Genomic DNA, 19,969 nt, shown 5'->3' with positions numbered 1-19,969 from the left:
AAATATAATTTTCTTTAAAATTCTGACATTTCTAGAATAAAGCCTTAAAAAAATCTTCTCTTGACATGAACTGTGTCAATGTCAAAAATAATTGGGCAATGAACCTACCCAACTGCCGACGGAGCTCTTAAAAAGGAATTTGTAAAATTTTGCAAAAATAACAATATTGGGAAAAAAAATGTAAATAATATGGCATTTCAAATAAAACTAAGAAGTTTTTAATTTTTCAAAAAAGTTGTGTGGGAAGAAAAATAATGAAAATATCATCACAAATTTTTTTTTTGGGCATTTGTAATGTTATTTTAAATAATTTTAAGATTTTAAAAATGGGTAAATTTGTAATTCTAAACAATCATATCAGAACAACGTTTTTTTTTTTTTTTTTAATCGTAATAACAATCTTTATTTTAGACATTTATTGTAGAGTTCAATTACTTTTTAAAGAAAATTTTATTTTAAGATGGGGAAACTCTAGATAAAACTTTTCTTTGAGCTGCCCTTTCTAGGACAATTAATTCAATAGTTGACCAAAGAGAAATGATCGTGTTAGCATATCATTTTGATGACCAAAAAAAAATATTTTTGTTTTAAATAAAATAAATAATAATAATAACAATAATAATAACAACAACAACAACAACAACTTCTTTCTCATTTTCATATCTAAGCTTTTAAGTTTCATCCATTCTTGCTGTGGAAATAATTCAGTCTGTGGATAATGTAATCGATGTGAAAATTGTTGATGTTAATGGTAAGTTATTGGATATTGATGTTAATGGTAAGTTATTTGATAGAGAATCCATGGGAGAGAAGATAATTTTTTGGCCCATTAGAGGTGGGGCAGAGCTAGTTTTCTGTGAGATATTGTCATTGAGGGAATGGTGGAATTGCTCATTGATTGATCAAATGGCTCATTGATCCTGAAAACCAAAAATAAAATACTATCAAATATAATTTAATTTCCTTACGTTAGTTGTGTGATTTGCCTGATTTTATCAGAAACATTACAAAAAAATTTAATTACCATTTACGGTCATTCATCTCCATTCAATGCACCATATTTTGGCTGTATATAAACTAGACATTACAACATTGACATACCATGAAAGATCAAAAATAACCAACCAAAACATGAAGACATCATCAAGACCAATGACAATTCTATTACTTTGTTCCATGCTTTTGATATCGTTCTCATCGAAAGCATCTTCACTTTCGGTTGAGGATAATTTTGTCCAATGCCTGTACAACCATTCTAAGCCTTCTCATCCAATCTCCGAAGCAATATACCTTGCAAACAATACCTCTTTTCGATCTGTTCTTCAATCCTACGTACGAAACCTTAGATATATGACATCTTTAACACCAAAACCGCTCGTAATCGTAGCCGCTAAGGACGAATCCCACGTCCAACGCACAGTTCTATGTGCCAAAAGTGTTGGCCTAGAGATCAGAATCCGTAGTGGAGGACATGATTATGAAGGAGTTTCCTATGTATCACATAAGCCATTCATCGTCCTCGACATGTTCAATCTTCGATCCATAGACATAGATATAGCAAATGAGACCGCATGGGTTCAATCTGGAGCGACTCTTGGTGAAATATATTATGGAATTGCAAACAAAAGTAAATACCATGCTTTCCCCGCTGGGGTTTGTCCTACACTTGGTGCTGGTGGACATTTTACTGGTGGCGGATATGGGAATTTGATGAGAAAATTTGGTCTTTCGGTTGACAACATCGTTGACGCTAAGATAGTTGATGCAAAGGGAAGAATTCTTGATAGGGAATCCATGGGAGAAGATCTTTTCTGGGCTATTAGAGGAGGAGGTGCATCGAGTTTCGGAGTCATTCTTTCATGGAAGATTAACCTGGTTAAGATTCCTGATATTGTGACTGTTTTCAAAGTCAAGAGGACTTTGGAACAAGGCGCTACTGACATTGTTCTCCAATGGCAACAAGTTGCTGATAAGCTTCATGAAGATCTCTTCGTTAGATTGGTTGTTAAACCTGTGAATGGAAGCGAAGCGGGTGGTGATGACAAGACTATTGAAGCAAGTTTTGTTGGTATGTTTCTTGGACAATCGGGATTGCTTCTAAACTTGACCAAGCAAAACTTTCCTAAACTGGGTTTAGAGCCAAAAGATTGCATCGAAATAAGTTGGGTCGAATCACTACTTTTCTGGGCAGAGTTCCCAAATGGAACTGCCCCAGAAGCTTTGCTCGACAGGAATCCAAATAGAAAAATATTCTTTAAATATAAATCTGACTACGTGAAAGAAATTATTCCGAGAGATGGTTTGGAAGCAATATGGAAGGCGGTGATTGAAGGTGGAGAAGTGGTAATGCAATGGAATCCTTATGGTGGGAAAATGAGTGAGATTTCCGAGACGGAAACTCCATTCCCACATCGGAAAGGTAACATATTTAAGATCCAATACCTTCTGAATTGGATGGAAGATGGTATTGAGGCCACCAATCACCACCTGAATTTTTCGAGAGAACTTCACGAAGCCATGACTCCTTATGTGTCCAAGAATCCAAGGGAAGCTTTTCTCAATTACCGGGACTTCGATATTGGAACCAGTTCGGTAGGTAAATATGATGAAGGACGAGTTTATGGGATGAAGTATTTCAAAGGCAATTTTGATCGACTTGTGAAAGTAAAGACAGTGGCTGATCCTGATAATTTCTTTAGAAATGAACAGAGTATCCCTACTCATCCTTAACTAATAAGTTTTCGTTCTCTATTGAAAAGTAAATGAATAAAGAAGAAGAATCAATGGCTTTTTATTTTTGCTCCAAAATTAGAGTGGTTCAACTCAAATTATGTATGAAAATAACAGGGACATGCAAGTTATACACACCTTTTTAGCATATGAATTCTTTCCTAATTTAAATAAGATATATTCAATTTAGAATATAATAAATTTTAAAAAAATTTTAAAATTTGAAAATATTTAATTAGAATTTTAATAAGATCCATATAAATCCATAAATATTTAATTAAAATTTTAATATATTTTTTATAAGCCCATGAAAATCCATGATTATCCTAAAAATTTACGAATCTTCAAAAACTTATTAAGGATTTTAAAAACTAATGGATTTGGAAAATTCTAAAAGGAAAACTAGAAATAAAAAAATGATGTACAAATCCAACCTCCATACTAAGGATTTCTTTGGATTTATTTATACTAAGGATTTCATTGGATTTATTGATGATTTCTCCAAAACCTGCATAAAAATCATTATAACAGTCAATAATTTCTTTTAAAATTTATAATTTTTTTTAAATTTATCAAATTTTAAATTTGTACTCTAAAGCAAATCAATGTCATGATTCTTTTTTTTTTTTTTTTCGATTGAAGACTAAACGGCATTAGTTGGTCTAAGATTCATGAGCGATGATGACAATTGGAAAACATGTCACTTCGTGGGTAGACTACCGGAGCAGAGCTGTCTGTTTCGAAGAAAGGAGATAAAGTTTTAATGGCAAAATATATGTACACACACACACACACACACACACACACACACACACACACATATATATATATATATAATTTTTAATTAAATTACCAAAAAAAATTAATAGCTTAAAATTTTGTACAACTACTAATATAGTTTTTTTTTTTTTTTTGAAAATCAATAAAAACCATTAAAAATTGAAAAACATAAAATATTTTAAAAATCTATATTATTATTAAACAATCTTAGAAAAATTATATTAAAATGAAAAAAAATGTATATATAGGTTAATAATATGTGAAATACTAAAAAGTTCATAAAAATTTATTTTCAAAAAAATATTAAAAAGACTTTAAAAGCATTGCACAAAAGCCGTACTTTTTTCTCAGCAAAAGAAAAGTACTCTACCATTTTTATCAGTAAAAAAAAAAAAAAGACCCTACTCTAGCATTTTTTTCTTTTCCTTTTTTTTTTTTTTTTTTCTTTTAAACGTTCTTAGATGCTTGCAAAAGTGACTTCTTTTTTTCTTTTTCTTTTTTTTTTTCCTTAGAACGAAATACTAATGACTTTTTTTATGGTCGAAACTTCAAAGAAGAGTGATAAAAGTTCCATATGTTTTTCTTGATGTGCTTTTTTGTTTTTTTTTTTTGGGTCTTGGAAATCGTGTTCTTCTCCAAAATTTTTTTTTTTGGGTACTTTTTGTTGTATACTTTTAAATTTTTTATTATCTTAAAAATAATTTTATTCACTTTTTAATAATAATTTCATAATGTTTAAAAATTTATTATTATTATTGTTTATAAAATTAGTTATCTTTCTATTAGAAAAAAAGCTAGCATTAGATTCTAATCTAATGTATTAATGATAGATTGACATAATACTAACCAATTATATTTCAATTGAAAAAACAGATCTCAAAAAGCTTTTAAAAATTGGGTTAAGGTTAAATGAGGTGATGATCCTGATTTTTTTTTTTTTTTCTAGGATTTGTAATTAGTTTGGCGTCAATAACTGATAAAACTATTAACGATTGTACAGAGAGCTCAGAAGTCAGTATGGACTAACTAGAAAGTTGGGTGGTAAAATATTGGACCGAATAATTAGAAAAGCCCAGTTCAAGAAATAGATCCTATTTGTAGCAGGCCCAAAAACCCAAAATTGTCCAAACGCGCTATGGGAGCCTTGTGAGGGATAGCCAACGGTACCTTTTGGAAAATGTTGCTCTCATTAATTAAAGCCCTTTGCCTCTCTCTCATCAATTATCGAAATGCCCACACGGCTAAATGACTTGCAAGGAAGCAACTTCCCTGCCATTTCCATATCTTAGCTTTCAAGGTTCCTCTGCACCTCCTCCATTATTGCTTTTAAAAAAAGTATTCTATCCCACATGGGGAATTTGAATTACTTTCATTGCTGAGGAAACAACAATTTATATTATATTGCATAAACAAATGCTTAAGCCCATGAATCATCCAACCCAACCTAGCCCAGCTCTAATGAAAACTCGAATTTCTGCAAATTTAGCTCTTTTCTTCATCTTTCTACTTCATGTTTCAATGGCAGCTTCAGATCCCACCCAAGAAAGCTTCCTCCGGTGCCTCTCCACCCATTCTCTATCCTCCCCACCAATCTCTTCCGTCACATTTTTCCCCAGCAATCCTTTATTCTTGTCGGTCTTGCAGTCATACATCAGAAACCTAAGATTCATTTCCAACACCACCTCAAAGCCACTGTTTATTGTAACTCCAACCCATGTTTCTCACATCCAAGCTTCAATCATTTGTGCTAAAGTTCATGGTCTTCAGCTCAGAATCCGAAGCGGTGGCCATGACTTTGATGGGCTTTCTTATGTCTCTGATGTCCCATTTATCATAGTCGACATGTTTAATCTTCGAGACATTGCCGTGGATGTAGAAAATGGAAGTGCTTGGGTTGAGTCTGGGGCTACTCTTGGCGAGCTTTATTACAGAATAGCAGAGAAGAGCAAGGTCCATGGCTTCCCAGCGGGGGTTTGTCCGACAGTGGGTGTTGGTGGACATTTCAGTGGAGGAGGGTATGGAAACATGATGAGAAAATATGGGTTGTCTGTCGATAATGTAATTGATGCCAAAATTGTTGATGCTAATGGTCGGTTATTGGATAGAGAATCCATGGGGGAAGATCTTTTCTGGGCCATTAGAGGTGGGGGTGGAGCTAGTTTCGGTGTTATAGTTTCTTGGAAAATCAAATTGGTTCCTGTCCCAGAAAAAGTCACGGTTTTCAAAGTTGAAAGAACCTTAGAACAAGGTGCCTCAGAGATTGTTGAGCAATGGCAAGAAATTGCCGATAAAATAGATGAAGATCTTTTCATTAGGTTGGTTCTGATGCCATCAAAAAGAAAGTCACAGAGGACAGTGAAAGCAAAATTTGTTGCTTTGTATCTTGGAAATGCTGAGAAACTCCATTCTCTGATGGGTGAAAGTTTTCCCAAATTGGGTCTGAAGGAAGATGACTGCATAGAAATGAGTTGGATCCAATCGGTCCTCTTTTGGTCTAACTATCCAAATGGAACTTCCACGGATGTTTTACTTGAAAGGCAACCAAAGTCAGAGAAATTTGAGAAGAAGAAATCAGACTATGTTCAAGAACCAATTCAGAAGTCAGGACTTGAAGGATTGTGGAGGAAAATAATGGAATTAGGAAAACCAGTACTGACATTCAACCCTTATGGTGGAAAAATGGGTGAAATATGTGAGCTTGAAACACCATTTCCTCACAGAGCAGGGAACATGTACAAGATCCAGTACTCAGTGAATTGGAAAGAGGAAGATATTGAAGCCTCGGATAGATATCTTGGTCTGATTAGAAAGCTGTATGATTATATGACACCATATGTGTCAAAGTCACCAAGGTGCTCTTATCTAAATTACAGAGACATTGATTTGGGTACTAATGGAAATGGAAATGCAAGCCATTCAGAAGCTAGTGTTTGGGGGACCAAGTATTTCAAAGGGAATTTTGACAAATTGGTACATGTTAAGAGTGTTGTAGATCCTGGGAACTTTTTCAGGTATGAACAAAGCATCCCATCTCTTGCAACCGCAGCAGATTGGAAAGGTAGGATGGCAGAGTAGGGGCTGCTATGCCAATTGAAGTTGTTATTAGCTGGTTAAGTGTATACAAACAGAGAATGAGTAATTAATTGTGAAAACAAAGATATTGGTTTGTTAAAATGCTATAGTTCCCATTTGAAAAAGCAGTTCAAAAGTGTTTCACTATTATTTTATTTTATTTTATTGTATTTTATTTTACCTTTTTCATCAGGGTGGGGCGGGGAGAAACAAAGTGACTACAGAAGATCTGTGTAATATGATTGTAGAAAAGTCTATATATGCAAATACTACACAAATTACTTATTAAAATTATTTTTGATTTGTTTTTTAGCATCGCTTTATATGCTTCATTGGAAAGGTAGTTCAACTTGTGAATGAAAAACTGGTTTCATGTGATTGCAGTTCAGTCTCATTTTCTCTCTATTAACATTTTTTTGTATTTTTGGGTAAAGCTCTCCGTTGACATTGTTCGTTGCATTCTAAAATACCAAAAATGCTTATCAATTGCTTTTTTTCCATGAAGAATGTACAAGACCTGCCAATTGGTAAATGTCTAAATATTCATGCCAAAAAAAAAAAAAAAAGTAAAAAAAAGAAAGTGTAAGTTGTAACATGTTATTGAATCTTAAATTTTCCTGTTTCCTATGCATTCATATTCATTCAGGTGAGAATAAGGTTTGGAGTGTTTATTTGGAATAAAGGAAGGAGCAAAATTTTGATAAAAAAAATTGTTCACTTTAGATTGGTCCTAAAAGAAGAGTAAAAGATAGAATGAAAAGGAAGAGTAAAAGATAAAATGAAAAGGGAGAAAAAAGGGGAAGGATAAAATTTTCCTTGTTTGTTTTGGTAAGAAGTAAAAATAGAGAAACAGGAAATAGAGAATGAAAAATGAGCTGGGAATAACTTGCTTGATAACAGAATAGCTAAATTTGTTATCTACTTTTTCAACTTAATTAATTTTAATTGGCTATCCAATTAGATAAATCAAACCTAAGTCCTCAGCGAATTCCATAAATAGAGTAAACTCCTGCACTATGCGTGAGGAACAAATTCATGAAAACTTGCCACATAAACCACAAAACGAAGCACTTCATCAAAAGCTGTTATAAGATTGTAACGGTGCCGTTTAGCTAATTAAAGTTTTAAAATCCTTTTAGACATTCTAACCTTTTACTCTTTGAAAATATCATTCAGGAGAAACGGTAAAAAAATCCTTAGGGAGAGTAACGACTAACGAGAAAGTTCATGAAGAACTCGATGACACATCCGAAACTCTTTGTTTTTTTTTCTTTGAAACTTACAAAATTATTATTATTATTGTAATAAAAAGATTATTATTATGAATGTACGCATGGGTTTATATTTTCTTTTGATAGTTCTAATTAAATAAGCACAAGCCATGGAGATACGGATGGATCTCTGGCTTTTAGGAGACGTGCGTGTTTTTAAGACATACGAGAACAGATTAGATGATATTTCCCTTTGGGCTGGACTCTTCTGTGGATCTTATTGTGTTTGTGTTTGTCCATCTTTTCTTTGGTTGGGCTTTTTTATGTAGAATTCATTTGGACTTGGACTTAGTTAGACTAAGAAAGCGCCCCATCTATTGCAGCAGCAGAATGGCGGGGCAGAGGTTGCAGTGTAAATTGAAGCTGTTATAAGCTTGCTAATGTAAGTTGAGAGAAACAGATATTGAGAAATTAATTATGAAAACAAAGTTGCTGGTTTGTTAAAAAAGCTATATATATACTAGCTTCCATGCAAATACTACAGAAATTACTTATAGAAATTGTTTTTAATGAGTTGTTTACACATTACTATTTTGTTTCTTTGCAAAGGGTTGGTTCAATTTATGAATGCAAAATTTAAGTTACATTTTATGTTACTCAGATCTTTGAATCCGTTCTATATAATTGTATATATAGTAGGCATTTTCCGTACCATAATTGATTATAATAATAATAATAATAATAATAATAATAATAATAATAATCTTGAATAGCCATCTCAACGAGAAGAAAGAGGAAATGATGGAAGCATTGCGGCTTTCGTCTTTCCATCTTTCTCTTGCATTTTTCATACTATTCATATTGGTAACTTGGATTCAATCTATGACACTTTCTACAATACTTTTCTCAACTGCCTAGAAAAACATACAAACCAATCGGACCAAGTAAATTCCAACATACTTTATGCCCAAACAAACGTTAGTTACTCGACAGCACTTGGTAATTACATCCATAATGTAATAATTTTTTAAAAGTTTATCTAGTTAGGTTATTATATTATTAATATTAATTTTCATAATTGTATATACCAGACTTCAAAAAACTTTTCCATAATATTGTTATATTCTTAAAAAATACAAATAAAAATAAAAATAAAAATAAATAAAATAATTCAAGCATTTATTCAAGGGAGAGGAAGAAACAAAGATGAATAAAATAAATATTTATTTGTTTGGTTTACATAATTTATTTTCAACAATTATTTCATTGCATTAAAAGCCATTTTATATTTTTACTTACTTCTTTTCAATTTTAACATCAACTTTTCCTTTAAAAAAAAAAAAAAATCTTTCAAGCAATGGATTCTATGCTCTTCACAAACTATAGACCTATATTTAATTAGATTTCTTTAAATATATGAATGAATTAAGAAAAATATTATTCTTAAAATTTAAATATGATGGATAAGAGGACGAGGACGGTTTTAAAATAGACAGATCCAACCCACCAAACAGTATCTAAGTGCTTGTTTTGTTAGGCATTTTTTTAGGCTGCAAAGAGACTAAAAATACAAACGTTCTCCCCCCTTCTTTCTCTCTCTTTTTTTTTTTTTTTTTTCAAAGATAAGTCCAAAATTTGATCCAAGAACCCAAGAAGTGCTTTGATCATTAACGTTTAATTCAAAGTACATAATTGTTATAAAAAACAATTCAAAGTAAAGATAATTGAGTATAAAAAATTCTTTAAAAAAATAAAAAAATCTCTACAAGGCTCTATTTTCCTTGTCTTAATCCTCGCGTAACCTTGAGCCGGCCTTGTACCATTTCTGAGAACAATATAAAAAATACACACGCTTATTACTAGTTTTGTGGTAATAATCGCTGAATCTTAATATGTCCTAAATGTATGTACGTATATACTAATTCATGTTCCATTCGACAATTAATTATTTGCAGAGTTAAGCAGCTGTAACGAATAAAACGGCTTTGAATTAATGAAATAAATGCATATATTATGCAAATACCCTACACACACAAATAAAAATAAAAATACACAAGAAAGGAGATGATAGAATCATTGCGGATTTCATGTTTCCATCTTTCTCTTACCATTTTTCTACTTGTTCTTCTGCATGTTTCTTATGCATTGGTGACCTCGGATTCAGTCTACGACACTTTTCTCCACTGCCTACAAAAACACACCAACGAATCTGACCAAGTTTCCAACATAATCTATGCCCAAACGAACGCTAACTACTCAACTGTGCTTCGCAATTACATCAGAAATGCCCGGTTCAACACCTCCTCCACAAGAAAACCTCTGCTCATCGTCACCCCATCTCTCGAATCCCAAGTTGGAGCCACCGTGGTTTGCTCCCAAACCATTGGAATACAACTCAGGATAAGAAGCGGTGGTCATGACTTCGAAGGGATCTCCTACGTCTCCTACAACGCGCCGTTTATCATCCTCGACATGTTCAATTTCAAGAGCATCACCGTTGATACAGACGACGAGTCGGTTTGGGTTCAGGTAGGAGCTACGCTTGGAGAGCTTTATTACAGCATTTGGGAGAAAAGCAAAGTCCATGGTTTCCCCGCGGGAGTTTGTAGCACAGTCGGCGTCGGTGGGCATATCAGCGGTGGTGGATACGGCACTATGATGCGAAAATTCGGCTTGACGATTGACAATGTTCTCGACGCAAAGATAGTCGATGTCAATGGGAATGTCTTGGATAGAAAATCAATGGGAGAAGATCTTTTCTGGGCTATCAGAGGAGGTGGAGGAGCGAGTTTTGGAGTCGTGTTGTCGTACAAATTGAAGTTAGTTCCTGTCCCAGAAACGGTATCTGTTTTCAGCTTCGAAACAATATTGGATCGGAACACCATGACGACTGACATTGTTTATAGGTGGCAAGAAGTTGCTCCCAATATTGACAATGCTCTTTTCATGAGGTTGCATCTGAAACCAGTAAATTCGATGGTGAGGAAGAGAGAGAAGACAATTATAGCTTCGATAATGGCCCTCTACCTTGGAAAAGCAAAGCAACTGATTTCCTTGTTGGAGGAGGAGTTTCCGGAGCTGGACTTGAAGAAGAACGATTGTACGGAAATGAGTTGGATTGATTCGGTGCTATGGTGGAATGGTTTCGCCGTTGGAACTTCCCCTCATGCGCTGCTGAACCGAAATCTAAACTCGGCCGGTTTCCTCAAAAGGAAATCGGATTATATTCAGAAACTAATTTCCAAAGATGGGTTGGAGTGGGTTTTCAAGAAGATGATCGAATCAGGCAAAACTGGTTTGGCTTTGAGCCCTTATGGTGGAAGAATGAGCCAAATCTCTGCTTCTGAGACACCATTTCCACACCGAGCAGGGAATTTGTACAAAATAGAGTACTCGGTGAATTGGGAAGAAGAGGGAGAAGAAGCAGAGAAGAATTATATAACACAGATTAGGAGGCTTTACAGTTACATGACCCCATTTGTGTCCAAGAACCCAAGAAGTGCTTTTCTGAATTATAGGGATCTTGATATTGGAATCAGTTCCAACGATGAAAATAGCTATGAAGATGGGAAGGTTTATGGGTTGAAGTATTTCAATGACAATTTTTATAGGTTAGTAAAGGTCAAGACTGCGGTAGATCCACACAATTTCTTCAGGAATGAACAGAGCATCCCAACTCTTCCAAAGTAAGGCACAGGAAAATTTTATTGTCCCTTGTGTGCCGATGTCTTTTTTGCTAGCGACAAAACTAGTCTCTTCCATAATATGTTTCAGAAAGATATGTGGTGCGATTTTATGTGACAAAAACTATTATTAAAAGGTAAAAGATTTTAGAAGCAAATAAAATAAGTGAAAGGCAAACATTTTTTCGTATATGATGTCGCCTCCTTTCTGGTTTTTTATTAATCTCTCTCTCTCTCTCTCTCTCTATATATATATATATATATATTGATACATACACATAAATTTATGGTACGGATGCATGCATAATTCTAACATGCGCGTGTATAAAAAGGAGACAAATTTTGAATCATTGGATGATAACATTGATAAGATTTCTTAAAAAAATATTATCCTTGTAGGCATCTGTACATTGAAAACATGGGATATTCACTGTAGAATTATATATATATATATATATATAGGTATTTTCACATTTATTTTATGTCATTAGATGCCTATGTCCACCACAACAGAATGATTTCATCCTATACACAACCATTTTTTTTATAAAAAAAAAGAATGATCAAGATTCTTTTTTAAATAATGTTAGTGGCTTCATTTTGTCTACAATATATTTATTAAAAATAAACAATATCATTAGTTAACATATTAATATAATTAAAAATTTTCAAAATGAATTTTTAAAAAAATAAATATTATTAAATATAAACTAATTAAACAATAACACATAAATTTTTGATAGTATATTGGTAGACTAGATGATGGTTGTAGTATTGTTTTTCTTTCTTTCTTTTTGTTTCTTTGATTTATTCTGTTAATTAGTATTTTAGATATTGTTTCATAAAAAAAAGGGTTTTTAAATGAATATGACAAAAAAATATGACGCTTTTAAATAAATTGCAAAAATATATAATAGCTTAAAATTGTTTACAAATATTAATGTAGATGTTTCTGAAAAAAGTAAATAATAAAATCATTAAAAAACTTTAAAATAAAAAATACTTTAAAAATGTATACCAGTACCCAAAAAAAAAAATCATAGAAATATTCTGAAAATAAAAACACCAATCTATCGAAGTACTAAAAAAATCATTATAAAAAAAAAAAAAAAAATCAGAACGAGTTTGAACGAATTGCATCACTAATCTATCAGAACGAGTTAGAAAGAATGGCATCACTATTCTATCTTCTTTAGTGTGTACATATTGATTTCGATACATTATCCCGCATAAATTTGCAAAGTGATGTTTTTGTCGGACAAAATACTTACAAATTGTAATGGTCAAAACTTCAAAAGAATTGGGTCAATACTTTATCAGCATTTTTTTTTTTTTTAATGTCCTATAGGAAATAATGTTCTTCTCCAAAATATGTTTTTCCTTTGTATTTTTTAATAGTATTTTAACATAACTTTCAAAGTTATATTATTTTAAAAAATAATTTTTCATACTTTTTTTAGTAATTCCACATATTTTTAGACTTTACTTATTATGTTTGAATAAATATTAATCTTCCTATTAGAAACAAAAAAGGTATTAGATTTTAGTCTGATATATTAATGATATTAATTTTATAGGAAATAACCTTCATCTTCTCATAAATATGGAAATTATAATTTTTTTTTTTTTTTACTTTTTTTGTAATTTTGACTGATGGAAAATGGAAACTATGGATCTTGTCAATTCAAATGATTAATGCCACACATCGAAGATTCTCCTCCATTTAAAATGAGGAGAAGATTGTTGTCCTTTTCAAAGCTTGGATAAAGATTAGAGAAAGGTTAAATGAGAAGAAGATTTTTGTAACTACTAAAAAACAAGAAAAAAAAAAAAAGATTTTCGTCTTTTTCAAACGCTTCCCTAATTACGTCTTCCCTTTGGACGCTTCCCTAATTATCTAGTTATTTATTATATATTTTTTAACAACTTCCATAATTATGTTTAAAAGTTTTTTTTTCCTAAATAATGTTATATGTATTATTTAGTTTATCACTATATTTATTAAAACTAAACAATATTATTGGTTAATATATTAATATAATTAAAAATTTTAAAAATAAATTTTTAAAAAGTAAATATTATTAGATATAAAATAATTAAATAATAATACGTTAATTTTGAAAATATGTTGTAAATTAGTGGTTATAGTATTTTTTTTTTTTAAGTTTATTCTAGTAATTAATATTTTAGATATTGTTTCATGAAGATTGACTTTTAACTTAAGTATGACAAAAAAAATATGACTTTTTAAAATAAATTTTCAAAAAAATATAATAGTTTAAAATTGTTTACAAAAACTAAGACGTTTCTTAAAAAAATATATAACAAAAAATTACAAATTAAAAATATTTTGAAAATGCATACCAATACAAAAATAATAATAATAAACCTGGAAATATTCTGAAAAATAAAACACAAATCTATCGAAGTACTAAAAAATTCATTTAAAAAAATCAGAAAGAGTTTGAAAGAATTGCATCACTATACTATCTTCTTTAGTGAGTGCGTCTGTGTGATATACACTCTCCTTGGGCAGTACTTTATTGGCAATGTTTTTTTTTTTTTTTTTTTTTTTTGAATGTCCTATAGGAAATAATGTTCTTCTCCAAAACTTTTTTTTTTTGTATTTTTTAATAGTATTTAAAAATAACTTTTAAAGGATTTATTATTTTCAAAATTAATTTTTTTTACTTTGTTTAGTAATTTCACAAATTCTTAAACTTATTATGTTTGAACAAATATTGATCTTTCAATTAGAAACAAAAAAGGCATTAGATTTTAGTCTAATATGTTAATGATATTGATTTAATGGGAAATAATCTTCATTTTCTTATAAATATAGAAATTATGGATTTTTATCTTTATATTGACAGATGATAAATGGAAACTATGGATCTTGTCAATTCAAATGATTAATGCCACACATCAAATATTCTCCTCCTTTTCCGATGAGGAGACGATTTTTGTGCTTTAATGCTCATACAAAGATTAGAGAACGGTTGAATGAGAAGAAGATTTTTTTTTTTTTTTTTTTTTGGGGGGGGGGGGATAAGAAGAAGATTTTTGTAACTACCAAAAAAACAAAAAAAACATTTTTGTCTTTTTCAAACGCTTCCGTAATTATGTCTTCTCTTTGGACGCTCCCATAACTATTGAGCTATTTATTATTTATTTTTATAACAACTTCCATAATTATGTTAGAACGTCTCTTTTTAACCTTTTCAAAAATGTAGATGAGTATTTTACAGAGCATATTTAAGCAGCAAAAGGTTGATAAAGCCCAAAACAGATAAGACTAATAAGAAGATGATGGAAGCATTTCGGTTTTTTTCATTTGCATTTCTTCTTCTTCCTCTTCTTCTTCTTCTTAATGTTTCCTTTGCATTGCCAACCTCCGATTCAGTCTACGACACATTTCTCCAGTGTCTACAAAAACACACAAACCAATCCGAACAAGAAGTCTCCAACATACTTTATGCCCAAACAAACGCTACCTACTCCACTGTGCTTTTCAATTACATAAGAAACGCACGCTTCAACACCTCCACTACCAAAAAGCCTCTGCTCGTCGTCACCCCATCTCTCGAATCCCATGTCGGAGCAGCCGTGATTTGCTCCAAAACCAACGGATTGCAAGTCAGGATAAGAAGCGGTGGCCATGACTACGAGGCAGTCTCCTACGTCTCCGACGTGCCGTTTATCGTCCTCGACATGTTCAATTTGAAGAACATCGCCGTCGATATCGACGACGAGTCGGTTTGGGTTCAGGCCGGCGCTACTCTCGGAGAACTTTACTACAGTATTTCCAACAAGAGCAAGGTCCATGGCTTCTCCGCCGCTATTTGCCCCACCGTCGGCATCGGTGGACACATCACCGGGGGAGGGTACGGCACCATGTTGCGGAAATTCGGCTTGGCCTCTGACAATATTCTCGACGCCAAGATTGTGGACGTCAATGGGAAAATCCTGGATAGAAAATCAATGGGGGAAGACCTTTTCTGGGCAATCAGAGGAGGAGGAGGATCGAGTTTTGGAGTCGTATTGGCGTACAAATTGAAGTTGGCTCGTGTGCCCGAAACGGTCACTGTTTTTCGGACCGAAACGACGTTGGATCAGAATCCAACGACGACTGACATTGTGTATAAGTGGCAAGAAGTTGCTCCCAATACCGACGACGGTCTTTTCATGAGGATGCTTCTGTCGCCTGTGAGTTCGGAAGTGAAGGAAGGCGAAAAGACAATTAAAGCCTCGGTTATGGCCCTGTACCTTGGAACAGCTGACCAATTGGTTTCGTTGCTGGATAAGGAATTTCCTGAACTGGGTTTGAAGAAGAAGGACTGTACGGAACTGAATTGGATTGGTTCAATGCTATGGTGGAACAAATTCGACAATGGAACTTCCCCCGATGTGTTGCTGGACCGGAATCTCAACTCGGCCCCTTTTCTTAAAAGGAAATCGGATTATGTTCAGAAACCAATTCCCAAAGAAGAGTTGGATGGGATTTTCAAGAAGATGATCGAATCGAGCAGAGTTGGCTTCAATTTCAACCCATATGGTGGAATAATGAGCCGAATCTCTGCTTCCGAGACACCATTTCCACACAGAGCAGGTAATTTGTACAAAATACAGCACTCTGTGAATTGGGATGAAGAAGCGGACGAAGCTAATTGTACAGCACAGATAAGGAGTCTTTACAGTTACATGACGCCATTTGTGTCAAAGAATCCAAGAAGTGCTTTTCTGAATTACAGAGACCTTGACATTGGAATCAATACCCATGGCAATGATAGCTATCAACAAGGGATGGTTTATGGGTTGAAGTATTTCAATGACAATTTTCAGAGATTAGTGAAGGTAAAGACTGCAGTTGATCCGGACAATTTCTTCAGGAATCAACAGAGTATCCCAACTCTTCCCAACTAAGGCATAGGAAAATTTGGCTTTCCCTTTTGCTCGAATTAATTTTTATTTTCATTTTTTATCTTTTATTTTTTTTAATAATCTTTTGGAAAATAAAATCTGATTGTCTTATGGTCAAAGGTCAAGAATTCAGGATCTTGTATTAGTGCTATGTCAAAAAATTAAACAGAGACTATATGGTTTGCCCAAAAAAAAAAAAAAAATGAGACTGCATGGGAATGGGATTAGATAAATGCTGGATTATATGGAGTTGAATAATGTAAATTATCTGAAACTCACGTTTGGTGGGTAATATTAGTCGGACTTTCAAGTCACAGATGTCAAAAACAATCCCAAATCCACCGCATAAGCAATCCTTTTTAAATTTTAAAATAATCCTAAACTATGGCTCTATATCCATTGGGGCACCCCATGAGAGAAGAACCCCATTTTCAACTGGAAAAGTTGATATCCTTAAACAAAAAAATTTCTTTCTTCTTCATAAAAAATTAGATTCAATATTGTAGTGTTCTCTACCAGAGACAGCTCGGTGGTTCTAAATGATGCGGAATTTGAATTCTGAAAAAAAGAAAAAAAAAAAATGATGATATCCAGTAGTGCTTTATTTACAAAATGAGTTTTTGGTTGGGGGGGGGGGGGGGGGGGGGGGGGGGGGGGGGAACGTCAAACAAGATTGTTTTAAATGTGGATTTTCTTATATTAGGAAACCCAAATAGGAAATTAAAAACCCAACAAAAATTGTTATTTGTAACTTCCCATCATCATCAAGGAAATCCATGCTAATTTGGTAGCATTAATATTTTTTAAGCTAAAAATCCAATTAAGAAATGTTAACCTAATAAATAGCCTATTAAATTATCCTATTATCTCATAGAACATTGATAAATCACTAATTATGATAAAAAAAAATAATAATAAATAATAATAATAAAACATGTCACAATGAAACTTTGGTATTTTCCTACCAATAACATATTTATTATATTACGAACATATGTATTCACAGGCTTCTAATCCATTGAAAATATATTTTCAAATATGAGGTTTAAAGCTCGATCCAGTGAAAATTCTCCATCCCACGAAAATATATTTTGAATAATAAAGTTTTGCTTTTAAAATTGAAAATATCTACGGCCAAAGGGTCCCTCCATTGCTTCCACTGTTCCACTCTGTTTCTCGTTTACTCAAACTTATTATCCTCTCTCTACCTCCACCACTCAAGTTCACTCTACTTCCCACCCGCATTCTTTTTCGTAATTTCTCTGTTTTGTTTTGTTTGTTCTTTTTCTATATTTTGTTTTCTACAAATGTTTTCAAATAAGGTATTTAGGAGGTTGTTTGTTTATGCATTTGAACCTTTGAAACATGTGTCGCAACTACACTAGGGAAGATAAATTATTAACATATTGATAAATTAGATTGACTAGAAGGCTGTATCACTGTGTATAACACTTTATAGCTCATAGCCACTTATCTAAATTACAGAGATGTTGATGAGGGTGCTAACAGAAAATGGAAATGCAAGCTACTCAGAAGCTAGTGTTTTTGGGACCAAACATTCCGAGGGGAATTTTGACAAGTTGGTACAAGTGAAGGGTGTTGTATATCCAGGCCACTTCTTAAAAGAATTTTATTATTTTTTTGGTTTTACTTTTTTCGTTGGGGGAGAGAAAACAAAGCTTGCAGTATCATAAGAGAATTTGGAAGATTCACACAGTATTGATATTAATGATGGAAAGCTATTTTCCATCATCTGTTTAGTATAGAAATAATTTTATGTAAGTTTAGTTATTTTGTATTCATTGAATGTTTCAGTCCCTCCACATGTAAAGAGATTATTTTAGATGAAAAACAAATTCTTTAATTTTCGATGATCAATCGTCCTTTTTGTTTCCAACGAAACAACGAACCTATTTTTCCCTCTTACTTTTCCATTAATTTTTTTTCCTTTGTTCCACTTTTCCACTATAACAAACAAAGCCTAAATGTCATTTGTTAATATTATGGTTGGTTTTTAATTTTAGTTTTTTTTTTTTTATCTAATTATGTATGATTTGCTTATTCTAAATGTTAGTCAATGGCATTTAGAGTTTGCTAATTATATAAAGTTAACTAAAAAGTCAAAAGGAAAGAAAAAAAAAATCGTTTTTGTTTTTTTCTCTTTTATTCATATTTATTAATTAATGCTCTAACTAAATAAATTACACATAATTAAGTAAAAATATAAGAAAAAAAAATAAAAAAAACCAAGTAAGTTAACAAATAACACTCCATTAAAATTGTTTTTAATTTGTTTTAAACGCAGTTCAATTTGGGAATGCAAAACTGAAGTCAAGTGATTACAATCTCATTCTCTATTTATTGACATTCTTGGTTTTAGGTTAAAATACCAAAAATGCTTATCGATTGCTTTTTTTTTAATTGCCAACATAGAATATTTGACCATTATTTTCTATAAATTGGTCTGGATTAAAAATTCTTCATCAAAGATAAAAGTGTTACCTTTAAATTTAATTGGATTAGATATAAAATGTCTAATTCAGTCTAATCCAATCCAATTCAAAAAAAAAAAAAAAATTAACAATGCAATGGTGAAAAAAAAAAAAAACATAAAAAACAAAAAGAGAACTCTAAAATCTACCTTTGCTAATTAATGTTGTGATCCTTTGATCACCAAAAACACAAAACTAATACAGAAAAATAAAGAGAGACAAAAAGCACGAAAATTGAGAAGAAAAAGATGTACTATAACTATAAAATTTATACAACAAAAAACGTCTCTCAGCCTCTCTCAAAAACCTATATTTTGTATACTATGTTATATAATACAAGAATGAAAATGAGCATCTATTTATAATGCTCTATCGAGGGTTTCTAGGGTTGAAATCCTGATGGGCTTCGGCTTTAGGAGGTAAAAGGCTGGACCCCCACAATTCTCCCCCTCCAGCCACATTTAAAAAAACTTGATGGTCTCCTACCATCTAAACCAGCTATATCTTTACACAGCTTCAACTTCTCTGGCACAACAACCTTTATAAACATATTAGTTGGATTCTCCTTTGTGTGAATCTTCACCAACCTGAACAATTTATATTCAGTCACATTGCGTATCCAATGATAGTGGATATCAATATGTTTTGTCCGAGAATGATACATTGAGTTCTTGCTCAAATCCATAGCACTCTGGCTGTTACAATGGATCTTGTAGTCGTTCTGCTTGGTGCCCAGTTCATGGAGTAAACGATTTAACCACAACATCTCCTTACTAGCTTCAGCTGCAACAATGTACTCTGCTTTTGTCATGGATAAAGCTCCACACTTTTGCAATCTTGACTGCCATGACACAACTTCTTCAGCAAAAGTGTAAATATAACCTGAAGCAGATTTCCTACTATCAAGGTCTCGAGCCATATCTGCATCTGTATAGCCTTGTAGAACTGGATTACATCTCTCGTAACATAAGCATATTTTGGATATGCCCTTAAGATATCTGAGAATCCACTTAACTGCCTCCCAGTGTTCCTTTCCAGGATTTGAAAGAAATCTGCTCACGGTACCAGCTACATGAGCAAT

The 19,969-nt window shown here is 32.5% G+C and overlaps 4 protein-coding genes across 4 annotated transcripts; all 4 read left to right on the top strand.

Annotated features, from left to right (window-relative positions):
* Positions 1-1,128: 1,128 nt before the first annotated feature.
* LOC125420661 (berberine bridge enzyme-like 9) lies at positions 1,129-2,730 on the top strand. The gene has a single exon (XM_048467374.2). It carries the CDS (start codon positions 1,132-1,134, stop codon positions 2,728-2,730), a length of 1,599 nt encoding a protein of 532 aa, XP_048323331.2. The 5' UTR covers positions 1,129-1,131.
* A 2,008-nt stretch (positions 2,731-4,738) lies between these two features.
* On the top strand, positions 4,739-6,876 carry LOC107409004 (berberine bridge enzyme-like 14). The gene has a single exon (XM_016016440.4). It carries the CDS (start codon positions 4,924-4,926, stop codon positions 6,583-6,585), a length of 1,662 nt encoding a protein of 553 aa, XP_015871926.2. The 5' UTR covers positions 4,739-4,923; the 3' UTR covers positions 6,586-6,876.
* Positions 6,877-9,828: 2,952 nt separating this feature from the next.
* LOC107405219 (berberine bridge enzyme-like 21) lies at positions 9,829-11,611 on the top strand. The gene has a single exon (XM_048467298.2). The coding sequence runs from the start codon at positions 9,858-9,860 to the stop codon at positions 11,481-11,483; it is 1,626 nt and encodes a 541-aa protein (XP_048323255.2). The 5' UTR covers positions 9,829-9,857; the 3' UTR covers positions 11,484-11,611.
* Positions 11,612-14,698: 3,087 nt separating this feature from the next.
* On the top strand, positions 14,699-16,653 carry LOC107405220 (berberine bridge enzyme-like 21). Its single transcript, XM_016012246.4, has one exon. The coding sequence runs from the start codon at positions 14,783-14,785 to the stop codon at positions 16,397-16,399; it is 1,617 nt and encodes a 538-aa protein (XP_015867732.2). The 5' UTR covers positions 14,699-14,782; the 3' UTR covers positions 16,400-16,653.
* Positions 16,654-19,969: the final 3,316 nt, after the last annotated feature.

Source organism: Ziziphus jujuba, chromosome 1, assembly GCF_031755915.1.
Source record: "Ziziphus jujuba cultivar Dongzao chromosome 1, ASM3175591v1".
Classification (NCBI taxonomy): Eukaryota; Viridiplantae; Streptophyta; class Magnoliopsida; order Rosales; family Rhamnaceae; genus Ziziphus; species Ziziphus jujuba.
This window is presented reverse-complemented; position numbering and strand designations above follow the sequence as displayed.